General features: G+C 41.3%; 1 protein-coding gene across 7 annotated transcripts in view; it reads left to right on the top strand.

Moving 5' to 3' along the window:
- Positions 1–1,657: 1,657 nt before the first annotated feature.
- Nbn (nibrin) overlaps positions 1,658–22,878 on the top strand; it is a 43,501-nt gene continuing 22,280 nt past the window's right edge. Inside the window, exons 1-8 of one of the 7 annotated variants that reach the window (XM_076563860.1) lie at positions 1,658–1,728; positions 10,183–10,393; positions 13,987–14,120; positions 15,422–15,570; positions 15,889–16,048; positions 16,799–16,902; positions 21,139–21,256; positions 22,222–22,415. In XM_076563860.1, coding sequence (XP_076419975.1) covers positions 10,357–10,393; positions 13,987–14,120; positions 15,422–15,570; positions 15,889–16,048; positions 16,799–16,902; positions 21,139–21,256; positions 22,222–22,415 — 896 coding nt within the window. In that variant the 5' untranslated portion in view covers positions 1,658–1,728; positions 10,183–10,356. The other 6 variants (XM_076563859.1, XM_006983269.4, XM_076563861.1 and 3 more) reach the window with 6 other exon arrangements.

Genomic DNA, 22,878 nt, shown 5'->3' with positions numbered 1-22,878 from the left:
CAGTTGCCAGAGTCTCAATGGGGGTTGGAACTTCCAGATCCAAGCTGGAATGCCTACCCACTACATCTCCCCCTTTTTGTCTAAATAAGAAGGTTCTAAACTAATACAAGACTATATACAAAGGAATGGTTATCAAATATTGTCCAGAAATAATGAGGGATAATGACCTAGATAAGATGTAACTACAACCAATGCAAACAATATCAAGGAAGAAACACATATGAAAATCCAGAGAAGTATAGAGCATAGGTAAATGGCATGTTATAAAGATCATTCAAAGGTGTCCTATCCTAAAGAACCTGAATCTAATACTTAATATGTTCTATCTAAGATATTATATATACTAAGTTGTAACTATAACTGCTAGTCTTCAGTCCTATCAAAGACCTGAGAAGGAACATAATGGTACCTGAGAAATGGTAGATGGATGCAAGCAACTTTCGGGAATCTTGCAAGAGTAGACCAAGACAGCTGGCAGCCTGGACAGTCACCTAATGTTTCTCAGCATTGTTGGTGCATTCAAATTGGCTACAGGCCTAGAGTATCTGACAGACCATTTTCAGAAGCAGGATTTCTGAAAGACCATCTTACCCTGTCTTGGCAGAGTACAGTGGTCACTTTCCTTGTGTCCCGCTTGTCCAGAAAGGACAGCATTGCATTTGTACCATCAGTCATCAAGGCAAGGGCAGTTCTTTGCCCAGTAGGCCATTTTGTGCCAAAAAGACAAACTTCCAAATGGAAATGTCTTAGAAGCCCAACATTCTCTTGGGATCAATTGGTGCAGCCAGGAGCAATTGTGTTTCACGTCAACAGAATTTTAAGTTATTTAAATGCCATATTCTCTAGGTCTATGAAGTGTTTGAAGATTACCTGTCCATCTGACCTATGTATCTGTAAATCTGGATAACCTAACTAACGTAACTATAGAGATGACAGGCATAGGCGACTATAAATCTATAAGTCTTATCTACCGAAATAACCTAAGGACTAAGGCTTCATGTAAACAAGGTAAACAGTCTATAAGCAAATGTATGGTGAAGAACGATGACTTCAAAATTGTGACAATACACAAGATATTTATAACAGAGGTAGGAATATATAGTGCGATATGCAATATGACAATAATCTTAAATATATATCAATATACCGAATATCCTAGACAGAAGTAGAACATATATAAAGTATGATGTAGGGAGCCGCCATTCTAAGATGGCGCTGGCTTCCTGGTAGCCTAGCTGTAAACAACTCCATATTTGGCTATGATGCACGAGTATGGTAATTGGCTTTATGTCCTCAGCCTATCCCGTGGCTCCCCGTGCTAGCATTCTGGCGGGACCCAATCACAGTACGGCACGTTTGCCTGACTCCCTATATAAGCAGCTGCAGTTTAGTCCTCGGGGCCGCCCCTCACCTCCCGCTCTCCCTTAATCAAGAGGTGCTCCAATAAAGTGTGATCTGAGAAGAATCCTCGCGTGGTGGTCGTTCTTCCTCGCTGGCCGAGGAGCGCGCTGCAACTGGTGCCGAAACCCGAGAAGGTAACTTCGGACAGCAACTGGTGCCGAAACCCGGGAAGGAAACTTCGGACACCAGGTGAGGGGTCAAAGAGGATTCAGAACTCAACACACGGAGCGGTGACGTCGGTAACGGTGACGTCGGTAAGTTCTCTAGGAACAGTGACGTCAGTAGTAAGTTCGCCAGGAACGGCTACGACGTCGGTAAGTTCTCCAGGTATGCTGATTACTGGGATTAATCCGCAGCCCTTCGCTCAAACATGGTAAACGGGTATCGGTAATGCGGGCGTTACCACGACAGTATGACAGATATAAATTTACATTTGTATTAATATAAAAATGTTTCAAATAAGAGTAGAAATATATGTACATTATAACAAATATAGTTCTGTATTTGTATCAATATACAAATTATCTTAAACAGGAGTATAAAAATAGTTTACATTTGTATCAGGTCTTTGATGTGGTTAAAAACTAGATAGTTGTAATTTCCTCAGTTATGATAAAAGATAAGTTAGATATAAAACCTTAAACTCACAAATATAAGATAGATAGGACATGTTCTTTAATATTGTAACTATAATTCTTGCTCGGTAATTGTTTTGTTATATGTAATTTTACCATGTTAAAGTTAAAACCTTCCTTTTTAAAAAAAAGAAAAAAAGGGGAAGTGCTGTGGATATTGCTCTATATAAATAAAACACTGATGGCCAGTGACCAGGCAGGAAGTAGGTTGCCAGGCAAGAAGTAGGTGGGACAAGGAGAGAGGAGAATTCTGGGAAGCAGAAGGCTGAGGGGAGAGACATTGCAGCTACCACCAGGAGAAGCAGCATGTAAAGACGCTGGTAAGCCACCAGCCACGTGGCAAGGCATAGATTTATAAAAATGGGTTAATTTAAGATAAAAGAACAGTTAGCAAGAAGCCTGCCACGGCCATACAGTTTATAAGTGATATAAGTGTCTGAGTGATTATTTTATAGGTGGATTGTGGGACTGCGGGGCTTGGGGAGCCTGGAGAGAAGCCCTCCAGCAACACTAAGGATGTCATTAGATATCATATGATCTATTACACATTTCTCTCCTTCGTTGTGACCTGCTTACCTGATGTTTCCCCAAGGTATTTGGAAAGTACATTGATTTGTGACTTTCTTTACTTCTGTCACTATAATAAAATCCGGGAAACTATTCCCATGTTGGAATAGGGTATTTGGGACAGCCTGAATGCATATCCTGGAGCTATGGTTACCCCTATTTGGCTTAAGGATATAGTAGCTTTTGTTTTTTTTTGAAGTGAGAACATGTCTATTAAGTATCCACTTCCTCCAAGTAGGACTCACTGTTCAGTTGGCTCACCCACGCGTCTAAGAAGCTATATTCCTCTTTCTCTCCGAACTCCACCTGCTCAGAGAGTCTCCAGACAAAGGAAAAGGGACAAAAGCCAGTTCTGCTTTCTTGATGGCTACTGCAACGTCCTCCCCTGATGTCAACAGCCTCCCATGTCCCTGCCTAAGCACTCAGTTTTGGGCCATGCTTGGTCACAAACAGGGCTTGTGGCAGGCACAGTCATCACCCCTTGCCTACAATCTATATAAGTCTCCTGCCCTTGCTCTGGTGCAAGACGTCTCTGGTCTTGATATCTGAGACTGGTAAACTCGCCCAGAAGTTGCTTTCACCCTCAATATACCAGTTAAATATTTTCAGTGTGGCGTGATCTGGCTTGATCCACCATGTCAGTGGAGAAACTTATTATCAGCAGGTAGAAAACCTATTACTCCCCTCAATTTCCTTGACCTACCAATAAGTTTAAAGAATTTAGAACATGCTGTAGTCTATTATTAATAAACAGCAAATACTCACTGTTTTCCTGCATGTAAAAAATGGTTGCCAATTCCCCAAGTGCACTCCATCCCAGCAAATCCCCAGCCCTATGGCTGGACCCTCCCCACAGAAGACTTCCACCAAGCAGGCCCAGGCCACACAAGCCAGAATGGGTGAGTGACCTGCCTGCCAATGAAACTGTACTCCTCCCTGGAATCTGTCCCCTGCAACCCTTCATCAGACCAACACCATCCAAGCTTGTGCCTAGCCCTGCTGCCACCCAACCCCAGTGGCACTGTCCCCAACCCAGGCCACACCAGCTACAACCACCCTCACTGGTCAACAAGTGGCCTTTCCTCAGAACTCCAGCAGACTCCATAGGCCCAGACACAGTCGACACCAGTTGGAAGAACAGAGGTCATAGGCCCATGTACAGTTCATACCAGTCTAAAGAACAGCTCCAGCAGCTCTACCATAGGCCTAGGCTGGTCCAGAAGAAGACTCAGGCTTTACTGGAGGCCAAGCCAAATATTAAAAGCTGCAAAATAAAAAGGCCAAGTAGTAAAGAAAAGCAGACCTATCAGAATTACACCTGACTTCTCAATAAAGTCTTTAAGATCCAGAAGAGCCTGGACAGACCTCTTGTAGACTCTAAGAGACCATGAATGCCAGCCCAGACTACTATACCCAGCAAAACTTTCAATCACCATAAATGGAGAAAGCAAGATATTTCATGACAAAGTCAAATTTAATCAATATCTATCCACAAACCCAACTCTACAGACAGTGATAGAAGGAAAGCTTTAATTAAGGATGTTAGCTACACCCATGAAAACACAGGCAATAGATCATCCCACACCAGAGGGACACACACACACACACACACACACACACACACACACACACACACGTGCCACCATCACCACTACTACCAGCAGCAATAACAACAACAAAAAATAACAAGATTAACCATCACTGGTCATTAATATCTCTCAATATCAGTGAACTCAAATCGTCAATAAAAGACACAGGCTAACAGAATGGATATGGAAACAGGATCCATCCTTCAGCTGCATACAATAAAAACACCTCAGTGTCAAAGACAGACACTACCTCAGGGTAAAGGGCTAGGAAAATATTTTCCAGTCAAACAGACCTAAGAATCAAGCTGGTTTAGCTATCCTAATACCTAACAAAATAGATTTCAACCAAAATTAATCAAAAGAGATGGAGAAGGACATTACATTCTCATTAAAGGAAAAATCCACCAAGGTGATGTCTTAATTCTGAACAGCTATGCCCCAAATACAAGGGCACCCACATTTGTAAAATAAACATTACTAAATCACACATCGAGACCCACACATTAATTGTGGGAGATTTCAACACACCACTTTCACCAATGGACAGGTTGTCCAGACAGAAACTAAACAAACAAACAAACAAACAAAAAACAGAACTGACAGATGTTATGACTCAAATGGATCTAACAGATATCTACAGAACATTTCACCCAAACACCAAAGAATATATCTTCTTCTCAGCACCTCATGGAATTGTCTCCAAAACTCAAGACATACTTGGTCACAAAGCAAGTCTTCACAACTACCAAAAAAAAAAAAAAAAAAAGGAATAACCCCCTATATCTTATCAGATCACCATGGATTAAAGTTGAAGTTCAACAAAAAAACTACAGAAAGTCTACAAACTCATGGAAACAGAACAACTCTCAACTGAATTACCATTAGGTCAAGGAAGAAAGAAAGAAAGAAATCAAAGACTTCCTAGAATTCAGTGAAAATGAATTCACAACATACCCAAACTTATGGGCCACAATGAAAGTGGTGCTAAGAGGAAAGTTCATAGCACTAAGTGCCTTCATAAAGAATTTGGGGAAATATCACACTAGTGAATTAACAGCATAGCTGAAAGCTCTAGAACAAAAAGAAGCAAATACACCCAAGAGGGGTAGATGTCAGGAAATAATCAAACTGAGGGCTGAAATCAATAAAATAGAAACAAAGAGAACAATACAAACAATCAATGAAACAAAGAGTTGGTTTTTGAGAAAATCAAGAAGATAGACAAGCCTTTATCCAAACTAACCAAAAGGCAGAGAAAGAACATGCAAATTAACAAAAATCAGAAATGACAAGGGGGACATAAGAACAGACACTGAGGAAATCCAGACAATCATTACATCATACTTCAAAAACCTATACTCCACAAAATTGGAAAACCTAAAAGAAATGCACAAATTTCTTGATAGATACCACATACCAAAATTAAATCAAGATCAGATAAACAATTTAAACAGTCATATAACTCCTAAGGAAATAGAAGAAGTTATTAAAAGTCTCCCAACCAAAAAAAGTCCAGGTCCAGATGGTTTCAGCTCAGAGTTCTACCAGACTTACAAAGAAAAGCTAATACTAGTACTCCTCAAATTATTCCACAAAATAGAAATAGAATGAGCATTGTTAAATTCTTTTTATGAGGCCACAGTCACACTGACACCCAAACCACACAAAGACTCAACAAAGAAAGAATTATAGACAAATTTCCCTCATGAACAATGATGCAAAAAAATAAATACTCAATATAATACTGGCAAACAAAATCCAAGAACACATCAAGTGGGATTCACCCCAGAGATGCAGGGATGGTTCAACACATGAAAATCTATCACTGTAATCCACCATATAAACAACGTGAAAGAAAGAAAACCACATGATCATCTCATTAGATGCTGAAAAAGCCTTTGACAAAATCTAACATCCCTTCATGATAAAGGTCTTGGAGAGATCAGGAATACAGGGAACATACCTAAATATAATAAAAGCAATATACAGCAAACTGACAGCCAACATCAAATTAAATGGAGAAAAACTCCAAAGCAATTCCACTAAAATCAGGAACAAGACAAGGCTGTCCACTCTCCCCATATCTATTCAATATAGTACTTGAAGTTCTTGCTAGAGCAATAAGACAACAAAAGGAAATCAGAGGGATACAAATTGAAAAGAAAGAAGTCAAAATATTGCTATTTGCAGATTATATGATATGATAAGCAATCCCAAAAATTCTACCAGGGAACTCCTATAGCTGATAAACACCTTGAGCAAAGTGGTTGGATATAATCGTAACTCAAAAAAAAAATCAATAGCCCTAATATATACAAATGATAAAAGAGCTTAGAAAAAAATCAGGGAAACAACACCCTTCACAATAACCACAAATAATATAAAATATCTTGGGGTAACTCTAACCAAGCAAATGAAAGACTTGTATGACAAGAACTTTAAGTCTTTGAAGAAAGAAATTGAAGAAGATATCAGAAGATGGAAAGATCTCCCATGCTCATGCATCAGTAGGACTAACATAGTAAAACTGGCCATCCTACCAAAAGCAATCTACAGATTCAATGCATTTTCCATCAAAATCCTAACACAATTCTTTACTGAACATGAAAGAACAATATTCAACTTCATATGGAAAAACAAAAAACCTAGGATAGCTAAAACAATCCTGTATAGTAAAGGAACTTCCAGACACTGCCATCCCTGATCTCAAGCTCTACTACAGAGTTATAGTTTAAAAAGAAAAGAAAAGACCATAGTATTGGCATAAAAACAGACACATTGATCAAAGAAATGGAATCAAAGACCCAGATGTAGTTCCATACACCTGTGGAAAATTGATTTTTGACAAAGAAGTCAAAACTATACAATGGAGAACAGAAAGCATATGGTGCTGGCATAACTGGATGTCAACAAGTAGAAGAATGCAAATAGATTCATATCTATCACCATGCACAAAACTCAAGTCCAGGGGAGTCAAAGACCTCAACATAAATCACAAATGACAGCTTATGCTGGGGAGGATGTGGAACACTATTTTATTGCTGGTGGGAGTGCAAACTTGTGCAGCCACTTTAGAAGTTGATATGGTGGTTTCTCAGAAAACTGGGGATCAATCTACCTCAAGACCCAAAGGATACTTTATCACACCACAAGGACGCTTGCTCAACTATGTTCATAGCAGCTTTATTTGTAATAGCCAGAACCTGGAAACAACCCAGATGCTCCTCAACTAAAGAATAGATAAAGAAAATGTGGTACATTTACACAATGGAGTATTACTCAGCTGTTAAAAACAATGATATCAGCAAATTTGAAGACAAATGGATGGAATTAGAAAAAAGTCACCCTGAACTCAGACCCAAAAAAAAAGACCAACATGGTATATACTCATTTATAAATGGCTATTAGCTGTAAAGGATAACCCCATGCTACAATCCAGACTCAAAGAGGCTAGATAACAAGGAGGGCCCAAGGTGAGGATGCATGGATCTCCCTGGGAAGGAGAAATAGAGGAGATCTCCTGGGTGGACTGGGGCGGGGATTGGGGTGGGGTGGGGGTGGGCATGGGAACTTGAGGAATCAAGTTGGAGGATGGGCGGAGGAGAAAAGTGCTTAGAGAGATGGCTGGAAAGTGGGGCTTTACAGAGTTGGGTAGAAGCCTGATGCAAGAGGAACACCCATGAGTCTACAAAAAAGACCTTAGCTAAGACTCCTGGCAGCAGCGGCTGCATAGCCTGAACTGGTCATCCCCTGTGATCAGACTGGTGACTACCCAGTTGTCATCAGAGAGCCTTCATCCACTGACTGATGGAGGCAGATTCAGAGACCCATAGTCAAACACTGGGCCAAGCTCAGGGAGTCCTGCTGAGGAGAGGGAGGAGGGATTGTAGGAGCCAGGAGGGTCAGGGGCACTGCAGGAAAACCTACAGGAAAGGCTAGCCTGTCTCATGGGAACTCACAGAGTCTGAACTAACAACCAAGTAGCCTGCCTGGGACCGACCCAAGCCCTCTGCATATGTGTGACAGTGTGTAGCTGGGTCTGTTTGTGGGGTTTCTAACAGTGGGAACAGGACCATCCCTGGTGCTTTTGGTTGGTTCTTGGGAACCTACTCCTCATCCTGGTTGCTTTGCCCAGCCTGAATACAGGGGGAGGTGCTTAGTCTTACTCCAACTTGATATGCCATGCTTTGTTGACACCCATGGAAGGCCTACCCTTTTCTAGGCAAATACAGAAGAGGAGTGGATGAGGAGAGCGGGGCAGAGGGGAGGTGTGGAGGAGGGAATGGAAGGAGAGGAGGTGGGGGGGCAGGGACTGTGGTCAGGATGTAAAATAAATAATTGAATTAAAAAAAAAAGAATGATTGCTAAGCCACAATGATGTGTCAGGAATGGGCACTCTTGTTGTGATATTTCTTTCCTCATGGTCGCCCATGTTCTAATTGTTTAGCAAGCTGAACAAGAAAGCAACTACCTCGGGGGAAGGAAAGGAGCAGCGAGTTGAGGCAGCACTTCCATTGTCCTAATCAAATGTTGTCTATAAAAGTACTAGCTAATGTTTTTGTTAGTTTTATAAAATCCCAATATTCAGTGCCTTGTATAAGTTTATGACATTTCATCTGGATGAAGTCAAGGCTCATAGCTTCTGGGGTAGGGAAAGTGTTTGAAAAGAGTGGCCAGTCCCTCCCAGCTTTACAGTATACTCACAATTAAGAGTAAAAGCTCAGCAATTTAGCTGGGCCTGGTGACACACACCTTTGATCCCAGTGCTTGGGAGGGAGAGGCAGGCGCATCTCTATTAGTTCAAGGTCAGCCTGGTCTACTTAGAGAGTTCCAGGCAAGCCAGAGCTACATAGTAAGACTGCATCAACAAAACAAAATAAAATAAGAAACTTAATTTTCAGGCTCAGGTCTCCTTGTTGTAAATCAAAGAAGAGGCTCCTTCCCCTTTCTTCCCTGTCCTTTGGTGTAAACAGTTGACTCTAATCTAAGCCTTAGATTCTAAGGGTTCTGGGTTTACAGATTCTAACAACCACTGACCAAAAATACTATTTTAAAAAGTATTTCTTACCGGGCGGTGGTGCACGCCTTTAATCCCAGCACTCGGGAGGAAGAGGCAGGCGGATCTCTGTGAGTTCAAGGCCAGCCTGGTCTACAGAGCGAGATCCAGGACAGCGAAGGTTACACAGAGAAACCCTGTCTTAAAAAACCCAAAAAATTATTTCTGCTGCTGAATATATGTATAGATTTTTTTCTTCTTATTTTATTTTTGCTACTTAGGATTTACACGTTATTATACATCATATGTAATCTAATAGTCAATTACACTATATAGGAAGATTACTGTGCTATTTATTTATCTGTTGGTGCTGAAGATCAAAACCAGTGCTTCGTACATGCTGGACCAGTTCTGCATCCTCGGCCTGCATCTGTATCAGCTCTATACTTTGGCCTCCAAAATCCCTCGACTGCTGTCTGCTGCAGTCTCTTTCTTTAATCCACACACACACTTACTGTATGGCGTGTAACGTGTGATCACAAAGTTATTATTAGCAATCACAACTGGAATAAAAAAAAACCTGTTTGCCAATGATTAGCTATTAAGGGAAATTGGGACTACTTGGCAAATTGCAACCAAAGATACCAATTCAGCTTGTTTATTTATTGTTATTCGGTAAATTATGACATTGTGGAAAGACACAAACATATGTTTCAGGCATAATGCACTGAGGACACTGGAAAAGGTTAAACATAAAGTTGGCTTTGGCATGAGATCTTCATTTTAACCTATACTACCACAAATGATGCAAATTAAGACAATAGAGGGAAATAATATAACCAACCAGTACTCTAATGCATTTAATTTAAAATTCACATTACTTCGGAGATTTTAAAACACTACTATAGTTTGCGCATTAAAGCGTTGAAGTGAGACTGGTTAGTCACACCCTTTTAACAGGACACTTTCTGCGCTGCTCCCCTTTGACCACCAGGTGGCGCCCGGCGCCGGCGGCGCGCTCCGGTCTCCTTCCCGCGTTTCCGAAGGACTTGGCGGAGTCCTGAGAGCGCGCACGTCCCGGAGCCCGCGCCAGTGCAGCCCGGTGGCCGCGCACGCCTGACAGCCGCGGTTGGCGTGGCACGCCGCGGGGTTCTGAGGCGCAGGACCCATGTGGAAGCTGCTCCCGGCCGCTGCTGGGGCTCCAGGTAGGCGCGTTAGGGAGGCGGCGGGGAGGGAGCTCGTCCCGGGAGCGGCTGCGGAGAGGTGGGGGCCGGGAGCTGCGGAGCGCGCTTCCGGTCCGTCCTGCTCGCCTTCCGGTGTCGCCGAGGCTTCAGACCCTCGGAGGACGCGGCACTGGGTGTTGGGGTCCCTGTTGGGAGCCCCGCCGCGAGCCCCGCGTAAGCCAGGCGGTGGAGTGTGCCTACCCAGGTTAGACCGGCTCCGGCCCGGCTGCGAACCGCGGCACGGTTGAAGGCCTGAAGGGAGACGTAGGGTGGGGACCGGAGCCCCAGCCCGGAGCATGCTTGTGGAGAGTCACGTGACACACGGGACCACTTTCAAGTTTTTATCATTTCCCCCCATTCTGTCAGAAGAGTGGGAAAAGTCCCCCACCCACCCATTTTACGCAGCGAGAAGGTTATCGCGTACCCAGTGGCCGTCGCCGTGTGGAGTCATTATTAGTTGACGGAAAGTTAAGCACTGGGCTGTGATTGGATCTTGGACTCCGGGAAGCTGGTGGGGAGGCATTTTTCTAACAGTATCATGGGAAATAAAAAGTCAGAAAGATTATCCGTGTGGGTTGGCGCACTGCAAAGGTAGAGCACAAACTTGTGTGGGTGAGCAAATAAGAACTCTTGAGTAACTAGCCTGAGCCTAGTTGCTCTATGGGTTTCTGTGAGAGATCAGAAAATTGGTGGCGCATGCGTGTGATCCCACGCTTGGGAGGGGAGGGGAGGAAGGAGGATCGGGAGTAAAATTATCCTCAGATCCTGTCTCAAAACAAGTAAACAACTTGCCAAACTCAAGTTTGAGTGATTGAAGATTCGTGAATTGCTTGTCACCTTGAGCCGGTTGCTTCACAGAGCTTCACACAGCACCTTGGTCAAGCTATAATCTATACACCGAAAATGGAAATAACTTAGAAAAACGCCGTCATTGAGTTTTGCCTCAGCAGTTGCCTTATTTAGGCAATATAAGGAGACATTTACAGTCTAAGGATGCCATCTAATCGGTTGGTGGTCTGTGACTGGCTGATACCTGGCTTTCTGTTAGAAAAATGTACTTTTAGGCCGTAGTTTGGTATTCACCCAAGCAGCCTTAACCCTTTATTAACAGATGATAGCAGAGTAAATATGCTTCTAGACTCATTGGCTGAGATGCATCTCTGCATCTGATGGAAGCTAAGGGATTAGCTTTTAAATCAGTTGATCACCTTTGTGTTGCATCATAAACTAATAGAACATTGTTCTTCCTTGTAACTGTCCAGATTCATCTCTGGTAAAATGAGTGTAATGGTGCCTGCCTGTAATCCCAGCTCCTTCGAAGCTAAGCTGAGGCAGCATAGTGAGACTTTCTCCCATAAATGAAATAAAGCGAACGCAAATCTCATTGACAAGTATAACTCAGGCGGTTTAGAAAGGATGCTAAGGTCCTACGGGACTCCTTTCCTGTTTGTCTAGTTCTGATACTACTTTGCCATTCTCAGATAGAAGCCCATGCTCCCAGTCCCCACAAGCCTCCACCACATATGCTATTACTCCAGCAGTCCAGATTTACAGCTGTTTTGTTGATTTTGTTTTTGTTTTTTCCAGACAGGGTTTGGCTCTGGCTGTCCTGGAATTTACTTTGTATATCAGACTGGCCTTGAACTTCTAGAGACCTGCCTCTGCCTCCCGAGTGCTGGGACTAAAGGCGTGTACCACCACCACCCTTTTTTTTTTTTTTAATATTCTTTTCACTAATTTGAAATGCTACTGTTAACAGTAAAACAAGTCTCTTAACTGCATAGTTGCATCTAATCTGAACTTAATCGTATTAATCTCTATTGGTTTTTTTTCCTGGTCCATTGAAACATCTTTTAATTACTATCTCTCTTTGGCATGTTTTGCAATTTGATAGGGCAAATTCCTTTAATATGATTAAATTTCAGCGGCCCTTCCTGAGGATCTGTTTGATTCAACAGTCTGTAATCTGACACCACCCTCTGGCCTCTGTGAGTACTGCATGCATGCACTCACAGACATTCAGGCAAATGCTCATACACATAAAATAAAAATATTTTTTGATATTTTTTCTTGCCAGCCTTTTTTTTTTTTTTTTTTAAAGAAAGAATTTTAACTATATCAGCTGGCTGGCTTTGAACTTACAGAGATCTGTCTGGCTCTGCCTTTTGAGTGCTAGGTTTAAAAGTGTGCCAACTTGTCCATTACCTGCTTTAATTTTAAGATATTTTCCTAATGAAGTTTTGAAATCATTTAATTAACTCCAAAATCAGTAGTGCGATTTTGTTTTTGTGGCACATTAAATTTAGGCTATGTTGGAGGGAGTATTAATTCAGTATTATTTTTTCGTTTGCAAAATGAAAAAGGCTTCCATGTTTTTAGATAACCTCATGTATCCTTCAGTGAAGCTTTGTTAGAAAAAAAACCACATGTGGGGCTAGAGAGATGGCTCAGCACTTAAGACCGTTTGTTGCTCTTGCAAAGAACCCAGGTTCAGTTCCTAGCATCCACATGGTGGCTCACGGCCATCTGTAACTCCAGTTCCTGGGGATCTAATGGCCTCTTATGATTTCCAGGGGCAACAAGCACATACGTGATTGTAGAGGGTGTGAGGTCCTTGTGCACATAGATAAGTACTAGGGAAAACAGGAGAGTTAAACGCACAGGCTTGTCTCTTCAAAGGAAGGGGATGTTTGCCTGTCTTCCAACTGGGAAAGGATGTAGTTCACAACTTGCTGATCTTTTGACCAGGCTTCACCCGAATCCCTCAGACTATTACGTTTGTTTATCCCAGAATTTCCCCCTGGATCTTGAGCATTCCTTCCCAGTACGTAAAACCCATCCTTATGAGAGATGCCACGTGTACAGCAGCCTACGTAACTTCTGTGCTATCTTAGGACCAGGCCAATCCTGACTCCCACAGGCCTTGTGTTTACCTCAGTCCTTCTCCCTAGATCCTTATCTTGAGCACTGTTTCTGCATCAACAGGACTGGTCTTATGGAAAAGGTCATATGTACCTTGTAAAGAGTTTCAATGTAAGCATGTCTTCACTTTGTTGTACACATGGGACTAAATTTTCCTCAGGATCACTTTTTTCCAAAATTGCACTGTGCTTAAATATGGCTAAAATAAACTGCCTAGTGTCAGACTCGCGAGGTTTGAACCAGCACTGGCTAACTAAGTCAACTGCACCAAGTTTCATTCTTGGCTCTCTGTGGATTGTTCTGCTGCCAGCCATAGAGCTTGCAGGGACCCTCATACATGATGTACATACACACATACATACAGGCAAAACACATGAAATAAAGCCACCAAAAGTTTTTAAAGAAAAGGAAAAAAAAAATTTAAGATATATATATGTGTGTGTGCATGTGTGTGCGTTCGTGCGTGCGTGTGTGCGTGCATGCGTGTGTGTGTGTGTGTGTGTGTGTGTGTGTGTGTGTGTGTACACATGTCAAGTTGCTTAGCATTTAAACAGCAGAAGTGTGATTTATTTGTAATAACCTGTACAATATGTCCTGTACCGCGAATGTATGTGTGTGTGTACTTTACATTTATTTACTTTTGTTTCCTCTAGGAGAACCATGCAGACTTTTGGCTGGCGTAGAGTACATTGTTGGAAGGAAAAACTGTGCCATTCTAATAGAAAACGATCAGTCAATCAGCCGAAACCATGCGGTGCTAACAGCAAACTTTCCTGCAACCAGTCTGGTATGCTGCTGGCTTTATTTTCTGTCTCGTGAGCAGATTTGACGTTTTGTCTGTCCGTCTAAAACGAAAAACAACACAAGAACCCACATGAAATTAGCTGGGATTCTAGTATTTATTTTGAAATAGGAAGCTCTATTTGAATAGTTTTTTTTGGGGGGGTGATTTTGAAATTCAGAGAAAGTGTTAGAAAAGATTTTGTGGTCGTCTTTTGTCATGGTGATGAAATACCTAAGGTAAACGGTTTACGTTAATTCTGGCTCAAGGTTTCTGTCTGATCTCTTTGCTGCATTGTATTGGATCTGTGGCCCGTGCCATACATCATTGAACACTTAATAGGAGGCTGCTTCCCTCTTGACTGCAAGAAGTGAACAGAGCAAAGAGTGGAGTCTGAGAACTCTTTCCAGGGCTCACTTCCACAAACCTTGAATCCTTCCTCTGGCCCCATAGCTGACAGCTAAGCCTTGAACTCATGGGTCTTTGGAAGACACTCAGATCCAAACTGTAGGACATTTACTGAATGGTTGTGTGTATCAGTCATGTGCCAGTTCTGGGAAGGCAACAGTAAACTACCTTCATGACCCACAGTCTTAAAGGAGTTTATGCAGCTGTGTGGACACTGATATTTTCAGGGTGGGGATTGATATATTTTACTAGGGAAAATAACTGGCTTATGCCGCTTGCTCCTTTGAATGCTCTGGGTGTGTTTTATCACAACCATGGGTGTGGAAGTGAGTTATGTAACTGTCAGTGCTTATGTTAGTACTTGCAGCATAAGTAAAACCATTATTTTGCACAGGCTGTGTTTATGTAAATGCTGGATGCTCAGAGAAATTCAGATTTTAAGTCTGTTCTTTTAGGAATAGGGGGAAATGTTTATTATTGAGATTCCTCTAGAAAAAAGTAAAATACTTACCTTCAGTCAGAAACTCTAGTTTTTAACCTTATATTCTCATCAGATTAGTTTTTAATGGAATGATTTCGATAGTGTAAAAAAATGTATAGGAGAGGATACACCGGGTATGTTAAACACAAAACAGACTGTACCAAAAAACAAACAAACAAAAAAGCCTCAGAAGAATGAATTGAGTAGTTAGGGAAATCCACACTGTCTTAGTAATTCTTGGCTTTAAGAAATGACCTCAGGGGAAAATATGAATTGCTAGTTGAGTGATCATCCCCTAAAGGCAGCCTCATCATCTACTTAGTTTTGCTTACCCAGAAAGTTACTAATTTTATGAAATCTACCCTGTAATTAGGAAGTGGTTAAAGACTTTAAATCATTTGTTGATTTTTCTTTTCAGAGTCAAACAGATGAAATTCCTACACTAACAATAAAAGATAATTCTAAGTATGGAACCTTTGTTAATGAGGAAAAAATGCAGAATGGCCTTCCCTACACTTTGAAGACAGGAGATAGAGTTACATTTGGGGTATTTGAGAGTAAATTCAGGTAAGAAGTTGTAAAAGCCACAGCTTTCTTTGGAATTCCAGAAGAGACTTTACGGACGATGAAGTGAAACCTCCGTGGCTGAATGAGTTGACGTGGGCCCTGAGAGTCCTAAGGGCGGGTCAGTGTTTGAGTCCTCATAGATGACATAGAATGCCAATTTTTGGTCCTTGCTTTTTCTTCATTAGGACTCAAGACTTAAGAAATGATAATTTCTAGGGAAAAATACATTAATATTAAAATGACTGATATTTTAAAGTCCTCTAAGTTGCTACCCCCAAAACTGCGATCTAACTTTGTGTAACTTCTTTTCATTTACAGAGTGGAATACGAGCCTTTGGTTGTTTGTTCTTCTTGTTTGGACGTCTCTGGGAAAACTGTTTTAAATCAAGCTGTATTACAGCTCGGAGGACTCACTGCCAACAACTGGACAGAAGAATGTACTCACCTTGCCATGGCGTCAGTTAAAGTCACCATTAAAGTAGGTTGGCAGTCTTTATGTGCAGACCTGGCTGTCTGTCAGCTTACGTCACTAACGTAATGCGCACAGACTCACACTTGTTTGCTCTGATTGACGTGTGACTACCCCATTGCTTGTATTCAGGCTCGAATGGCTTTTCGCTGTTTATTGTCCCAGAGAAGCAAAAACACACGAATTCTAGTTCAGATCTTGATTTGGCATTTTTAAAAGGTTTTATATGACCCTTTACTGTGAAGTTCACTTGATTGCATAGATCATGTTTGCAGTCTAAAACAGAGAGTAGAAACAAAGTGCTTGCCACTTTTCAAGGTTAGCGTCTCCCGTCTCCTCTGTCAAGTCTGCCTTCTCCTGTCCCCACACCATCTCAGGACGCACTCCTGTTTCCTGTGGAAGATTATGATCACTTCTGAGTTCTTGTAGTTGAGTGTACCTGAGTCTCACCAGCCTCTAGTTACAGTAGTGACCGAGGACTTGTTGTAGTTGAGTATACCTGAGTGAGTCTCACCAGCCTCTAGTTACAAGAGTGACTGAGGACCTCTTAAATCTGAGTGCTTATTAGTGGTTTATGTTCTAACCTTGAGTTGTGACCAAGTACTGACTTCTGCTTTAGATTGTGTCTCCTTTATCCATTTAGGACTTTGAACGGAAAAATAGTGTAGAACCACCACTTTGTAGTTTATAACCTTCCTTTTAAATAAGCTATTGTGTGAATATATGTATTTATAGTTACATATGATTTTTCTATTTTAGACCATATGTGCACTCATTTGTGGACGTCCAATTGTAAAGCCAGAATACTTTTCTGAATTTCTCAAAGCTGTTGAGTCTAAGAAACAGCCTCCAGAACTTGAAAGGTATATAACTTACTTTAAATTTAATAAAATAGAGCATAGAAATAAGTAGGCATTGGTTTTACTTATATTAATTTGTAGCAGGAATCTTAGATGGTCTTATTAATAAAATCAAACCTGAGGCTAAATATTGGGGTGAACATTGGAAGCTCAGAGAGACAGAACAAGCCACAGCTAACCTCACCGGGCCAACTTCTCAGTTGATTTGTTTCCTTAGACTGGAAGCCTCTGTGTCCTCATATCCAAATGGCTCTCAGCTGAACTGTGCTGCTCAAAACCTAAAAGCTTAACCAGCTAAATGCTTAACCAGTCAAATACTTCTAGTTTCTGGTCCTATACCTTTCTGATTTCTACCATCACTCCCTGAGATTAAAGGCTCGCTTTCTGGGATTAAAGGCGTGAGTCACCATGCTTGGCTGTATCCTTGAACACATGGATTTCTGCCTAGCTCTGCCTCCCAAGTGCTGGGATTAAAGGCGTGTGCTACAACTGCCTATCCTCTATGTTTAATATTATGGCTGTTCTGTCTCTGACCCCAGATAAGTTTATTAGGGTACACAATATTTTGGGGAACACAATACCACCACATTAATTCCATGTCGAATGTTTCCTGTTGGTATGGAACAAATCTTAAGTGTTATCGACACTTATTGAAATACTTTTAAATAACAAAACATAAGGACAACGAATGACCCTGAAGTGTGGTCAAAAGAGCACACGTGACAGTACCTCGAATCATTGAGGCCAGGACTGTGGTCTTAGTAACCTCATTTCAGAAGTGCAGCGAAGCTGGAGGTGGAAATCATGCTGACAGCCCCAGTGTTCAGCAGGAGGCTAAGGCAGAAGGTACTGAATTCACCAGCAGCCTGGGGTGCATGGTGAAACCCTGAACTCAGCTCGTCTAGCTTAGTGGCCGGTGCCCTTATACACTGACACATCCCTCAGCTCTGTTGTCTTGAGACACCCTGTCCTATGTCCCAGGCTGGCCTTAAACTTTTCTAGTCAAAAGATGACTTGAACTTGTGATCATCTTGTCTTCACTCCTGATTGCTAATGTTACAAATGAGTGCCACAGTACTCAGTGTATGTGGTACTGGAGAGTGAACCCAGAGCTTCTTGTATGCCAGGCAAGCACTCTGCCAATTGAACTGTATCTTCAGCTTTGAAGACAATTTTTTAATTAAATTTTTAATTAAAATGTTTTGCAAGTTATAATAATTTTATTGGTAATTGGTATTTTATTACCAATTTTAAACTACCTGATTCAGGCTATTTTTCCAATACATATTTTTTTTATAGCCCTGGCTGACTTGGAACTCAGTATGTAGACCAGGCTGGGCCTTGAACTCACAGAGATCCGCCTGCCTCTACTTCCTGAGTGCTGGAATTAAAGGCATGTGCCACCACACCTGGCTCCAATACACTTGTTTTAGAGACCATTTATGCCCCATGTTAAATGGTCTTGAAATAAAAAACCAGTACCAGATATTGGGGTAAATACTGAAAGGTCAGAGACAAAGGAACAAGCCACTGCCACATCTTACCTCCAGGACTCCTCAGCCTGAAACAGCCTCAGCTGATAGGCCACTAGCCAAGCCGAAAAAGCCTCTAGTTCTGTCTCCTCACGCCTTATGTACCTTTCTCTGCCCAGCCGTATTACTTACTTCCTAGTGCTGGGATTAAAGGCATGTAGCTTCCCAAATACTACTGGTAGCAAAGGCATGAGATCTCAAGTGTTGGGATTAAAGGTGTGTGCCACCACTCGCTGGCGTCTGTGTTTAATCTAGTGGCTGTTCTGTTCTCTGATCTTCAGGCAGATTTTAGTAGGGTACATAATACATCACCACAGTTGTCTGTGTTTAACAGTAGCCAAAAATTAGAATCTTCTGGGTTTTTTGTTTGTTGTTTGGTTGGTTGATTGGCTTGGGTTTTTTGTATATATAATTTTCATCTAGGAAATTTATTTTATAATCTGGTTAACAGGTAACACAATATTTTGGATTCTGATCAATAGTGGATGGTTCTTAACCTTGAGTCCTACAGCCCTGTGAGAACAGCTTCAGGAAGCATCCCTTATATACTTGCTTGGTCCCAACAAAATCATACTCTCTCTCCCTCAGAAGTCCATCTGTTTGCCTCTGGGGAGTCTGTGAAGTCCTGTAAATAACAACTCTGACTACAAAGCGTGAACCGTTGTTGATTCCAGTTTGCTTTAGGTGCAGGGTAAATGTTTTCTGTTGTTGGATGTCCTGTTGTTTGGAGCTTTCAGAGTTAGCTCTTGAATCCTCCTTCTACTCCAGTTTCTGGCTGTTAAGACCCATGACCACAGTGAACAGCTTTACTCTAGGAAGACTTTTGAATAACTCCTAATTTACTGTTAACTTCAAAGGCCTATTGTGTCAGTGTTTTATACTGGCAATTGGCAAGGAATGTTTCATATCAAGAGCTGGGCATGGTGGTACAGTCCTGTAATCCTAGTACTCAAGAGACCAACCTGTTCAGCAAGGTGAGTCCAGCCTGTGCTCTGTAGCAAGACACTGTCTTAGAAAAATGTGAAACAATCAAAAAGTATGTAGTCATTTGCCCAGTAGTAGGTCATTATACCTGTCTGCATCTATTTAAGACTGAGTGCTCAGTTTTTTTCCCCATTGTATAGTCCTGGCTGCTCCTTCAGAAGACCCTGGGTTTCGTTCCAGACCTAGATGGTAAATTCACAACTGTCTGTAACTCCAGTTGGGGTCCACACATGGTACATCAACATATATATATATTATATATTATATATATATAATAATATATATATATGCAAACACTCAAACAAAATTTTTAAAAAATTATTAATAGAAATGAATATGAAAGGGATAGCAAATAAACTGTAGTGACTTGATGTCATAAATGCTTCTTTTAGTCCTGAAAAAGTATGAATAGCTCTGAATTTAAATCAGGGCATGCTATGGTGTTGTTATGCAGCAAATGCTGTCTTGTTTAGTACAGTTACATCTGCATTTTGCAGGTCATCAAGGAACAGGGTAAGGCAGTCACCACTGCATGGACCTGATGTGATTTATGATTCCCAAAGTACTGGGAATAGATGGAGTCAGTTTTAGAAGACTCAGTGTTGAAAAAGATTGTTTAAATGCTGGGCGGTGGTGGCGCATGCCTTTAATCCCAGCACTTGGGAGGCAGAGCCAGGTGGATCTCTGTGAGTTCGAGGCCAGCCTGGGCTACCGAGTGAGTTCCAGGAGAGGCACAAAGCTACACAGAGAAACCCTGTCTCGAAAAACCAAAAAAAAAAAAAAAAAAAAAAAGATTGTTTAAGTGTATCATGTATATTCAAATAGGAAAGTCTACATTGTGTGTGTCTGAATATAAGGAAAAGAGGGAGTTCCCTTTCAGTTTGTACAGAACTCTCATGTTGTAACATGTTCTCTCAGTTACTTTATTTCAAACATGACTCTCACTGTTGGGAGAGTCTCCATAGACATCTGGCATTCATATATAACTTGCTGGCTATGGGAAGACTGAAGTCTGCCAGCCCTTTCCACAGCCATTCCTGTGCAGTGTTTGCAGAGAGAAATCTTGGGAGATGAAGCGGCTTCTCCTCTGGAATAAAGAGCATGCTTGCTGACAGCCCGCTGTGGACTCACAAATGCTGTGTTCCTTCCTCTGGAGCACAGATGATCACGTGTGCTTTCTGTACATTCTCCAGAAGAGATCTGCCACAAACCACCTTTCAACCTTATTTTTGCTTAGTGTGGGTCTTTTGCAATCATATCCCTTAGCATATTTATTTTAAGAAAATACAGAGGCATTTGGTATAATGCATGGAACTGATATCATATTTTAGGAAAAGGCATCTAGATACCTTTGGTAATTTTGTTTCAGATAAAGCTTTATCAAGAAAATAAAAAACAAACAAAAACCCAGAAAATACTGGTTTTTGTTTGCTTCTTCTTGGTTTTGTTTTGTTTTGTTTGACAGGCTCTCACTATGTAGCCCTTACTGGTCTCTCGTGTTGTAACATGTTCTATCAATTACTCTAGTTCATAATGTAGGCCAGGTTAGCCTCGAACTGATTTTCGCTTCTACCTCCTGGAGATACAGACGTATGTCATTGTGCCTGGCTCAAGTAATGTTGGAACTCAACCTTTTTGGTATCAGGTAGTAACTGGATTCACAAATTCAATAGTCAACATGGAAAAGAGTATGTTTTTAGAATGTATTTTAATTATTTTACAGTTTTTACCCGCCCATTGATGAACCGACTATTGGAAGTAGAAATGTCGATCTATCAGGACGACAAGAAAGAAAACAAATCTTTAGAGGGAAAACATTTGTGTTTTTAAATGCCAAACAGGTAATTTTAAAGCTAGAATACATTAGTTTTCTTTTCTTTTTCTTTTTTTTAATTGTATTTATTTATTTTTTGTGTATGGATGTTTTGTCTGCATGTGCATCACATGCCTTGTACCCTTGGAGGTGGACATCAGGTACCCTGTGACTAGAATTACAGACAGTTATGAGTTCTACCCTTATGGCTACTGGAAACTGAACGCAGGTCCTCTGGAGGAGCATCCAGTGTTCTAAGTCACTTAGGCATCTGTCTAGCTGCCACACTAGTACTCTTATTGGCAGATGCTAGGGCTTTTCATTTTGGGGTTTGTGTAGATGTGTGAAATAAGATAAAAAGCTGCTTATGTGCTAGAACCTGCTCTGCTCATGTAGCTGATTATGGTTTGTTTTTTTTTGTTTTGTTTTGTTTTTTTGTTTTTTGGGTTTTTTTTGGTTTTTCAAGACAGGGTTTCTCTGTGTAGTTTTGGTGCCTGTCCTGGAACTCACTCTGTAGACCAGGCTGGCCTCGAACTCCTCCTGGCTCTGCCTCCCGAGTGCTGGGATTAAAGGCGTGCGCCACCATGGTATTTCTTAACACTGCCTAATTGGCCTGTTTAGTTTATGTGAGTACCATAGTGGGAGATACAGAAAACATTTAAGTCCTACCTGGTTTAGCTAACAGAACATTTGTGGAATGTCTTTTGTGTTCCAAAATGTGGATTTCGGGAGTTTATGTTATAGTGGCAAAATCATGCAGCTGAATCAGCCCTTGGAGAACTGTGGGAGTGTGGTGAGAAAACAATGTCTGAGTGTGGACTATAGTGGGGCCGCTGATCTAGGGTTTTCAAAGTGGAAGCTCCAATTGCCCACTGGGAAGGAGGATGAATTCTTCTCTTAATTGCCAAGTCCAATTTGTACATAGTGAGAACGTGCTCCAAAGCCTCGCTGCAGCTGATGCTTTGCTTGGTGAAATGTTTCTTCCATTTCTAGCATAAGAAATTAAGTTCAGCAGTTGTTTTTGGAGGAGGGGAAGCCAGACTGATAGCAGAAGAAAATGAAGAGGAAGAGAGTTTCTTTTCAGCTCCTGGAATTTGTGTTGTCGACATTGGAATAACAAATACACAAATCATAATTACTGACTCCCAGAGGAAATGGATTCATTTGATAATGGATGTGCTTCAAAGGTACATAATCATTCTTCACTGGTTAAAAATGCAAGTAGATTTTATATGCAGCCCAGTTAATGTAAATGTGTACACAAAGGTTTGTCATGCCATGTACTTAAGAATTGTGCTTTGGGGTGCTAGGTGGTGGAATATCTATATAATTCTATCTAGATATTGTCTGCCTTTTGCTCCTTTAATGAAATTTAAAGAATTTGCTGTGTGTGTGTGTGTGTGTGTGTGTGTGTGTGTGTGTGTGTGTGTGTTTTGAGACAGAGTCTCACTATGTACCTCTGGCTGTCCTGGAACTTACTATGTAGACCAAGCTGGTTTTGAACTCAGAAAATACCTTCCTCTGCCTCTTGAATGCTGGGATTAAAGCAATATCCATCAGCTTCTTAAACTTAATGAACTAGTAGTTTTTATGCACAGTATATTGAAGCTGGTGTTAAAACTCAAAAAGTAAAATACTTTCTAAAAGTAC

The sequence above is a fragment of the Peromyscus maniculatus genome, chromosome 2 (genome assembly GCF_049852395.1).
Source record: "Peromyscus maniculatus bairdii isolate BWxNUB_F1_BW_parent chromosome 2, HU_Pman_BW_mat_3.1, whole genome shotgun sequence".
In the NCBI taxonomy this organism is placed as follows: domain Eukaryota; kingdom Metazoa; phylum Chordata; class Mammalia; order Rodentia; family Cricetidae; genus Peromyscus; species Peromyscus maniculatus.
Note: the sequence above shows the minus strand (reverse complement) of the source record. Positions and strands in the feature narration are given on the sequence as shown.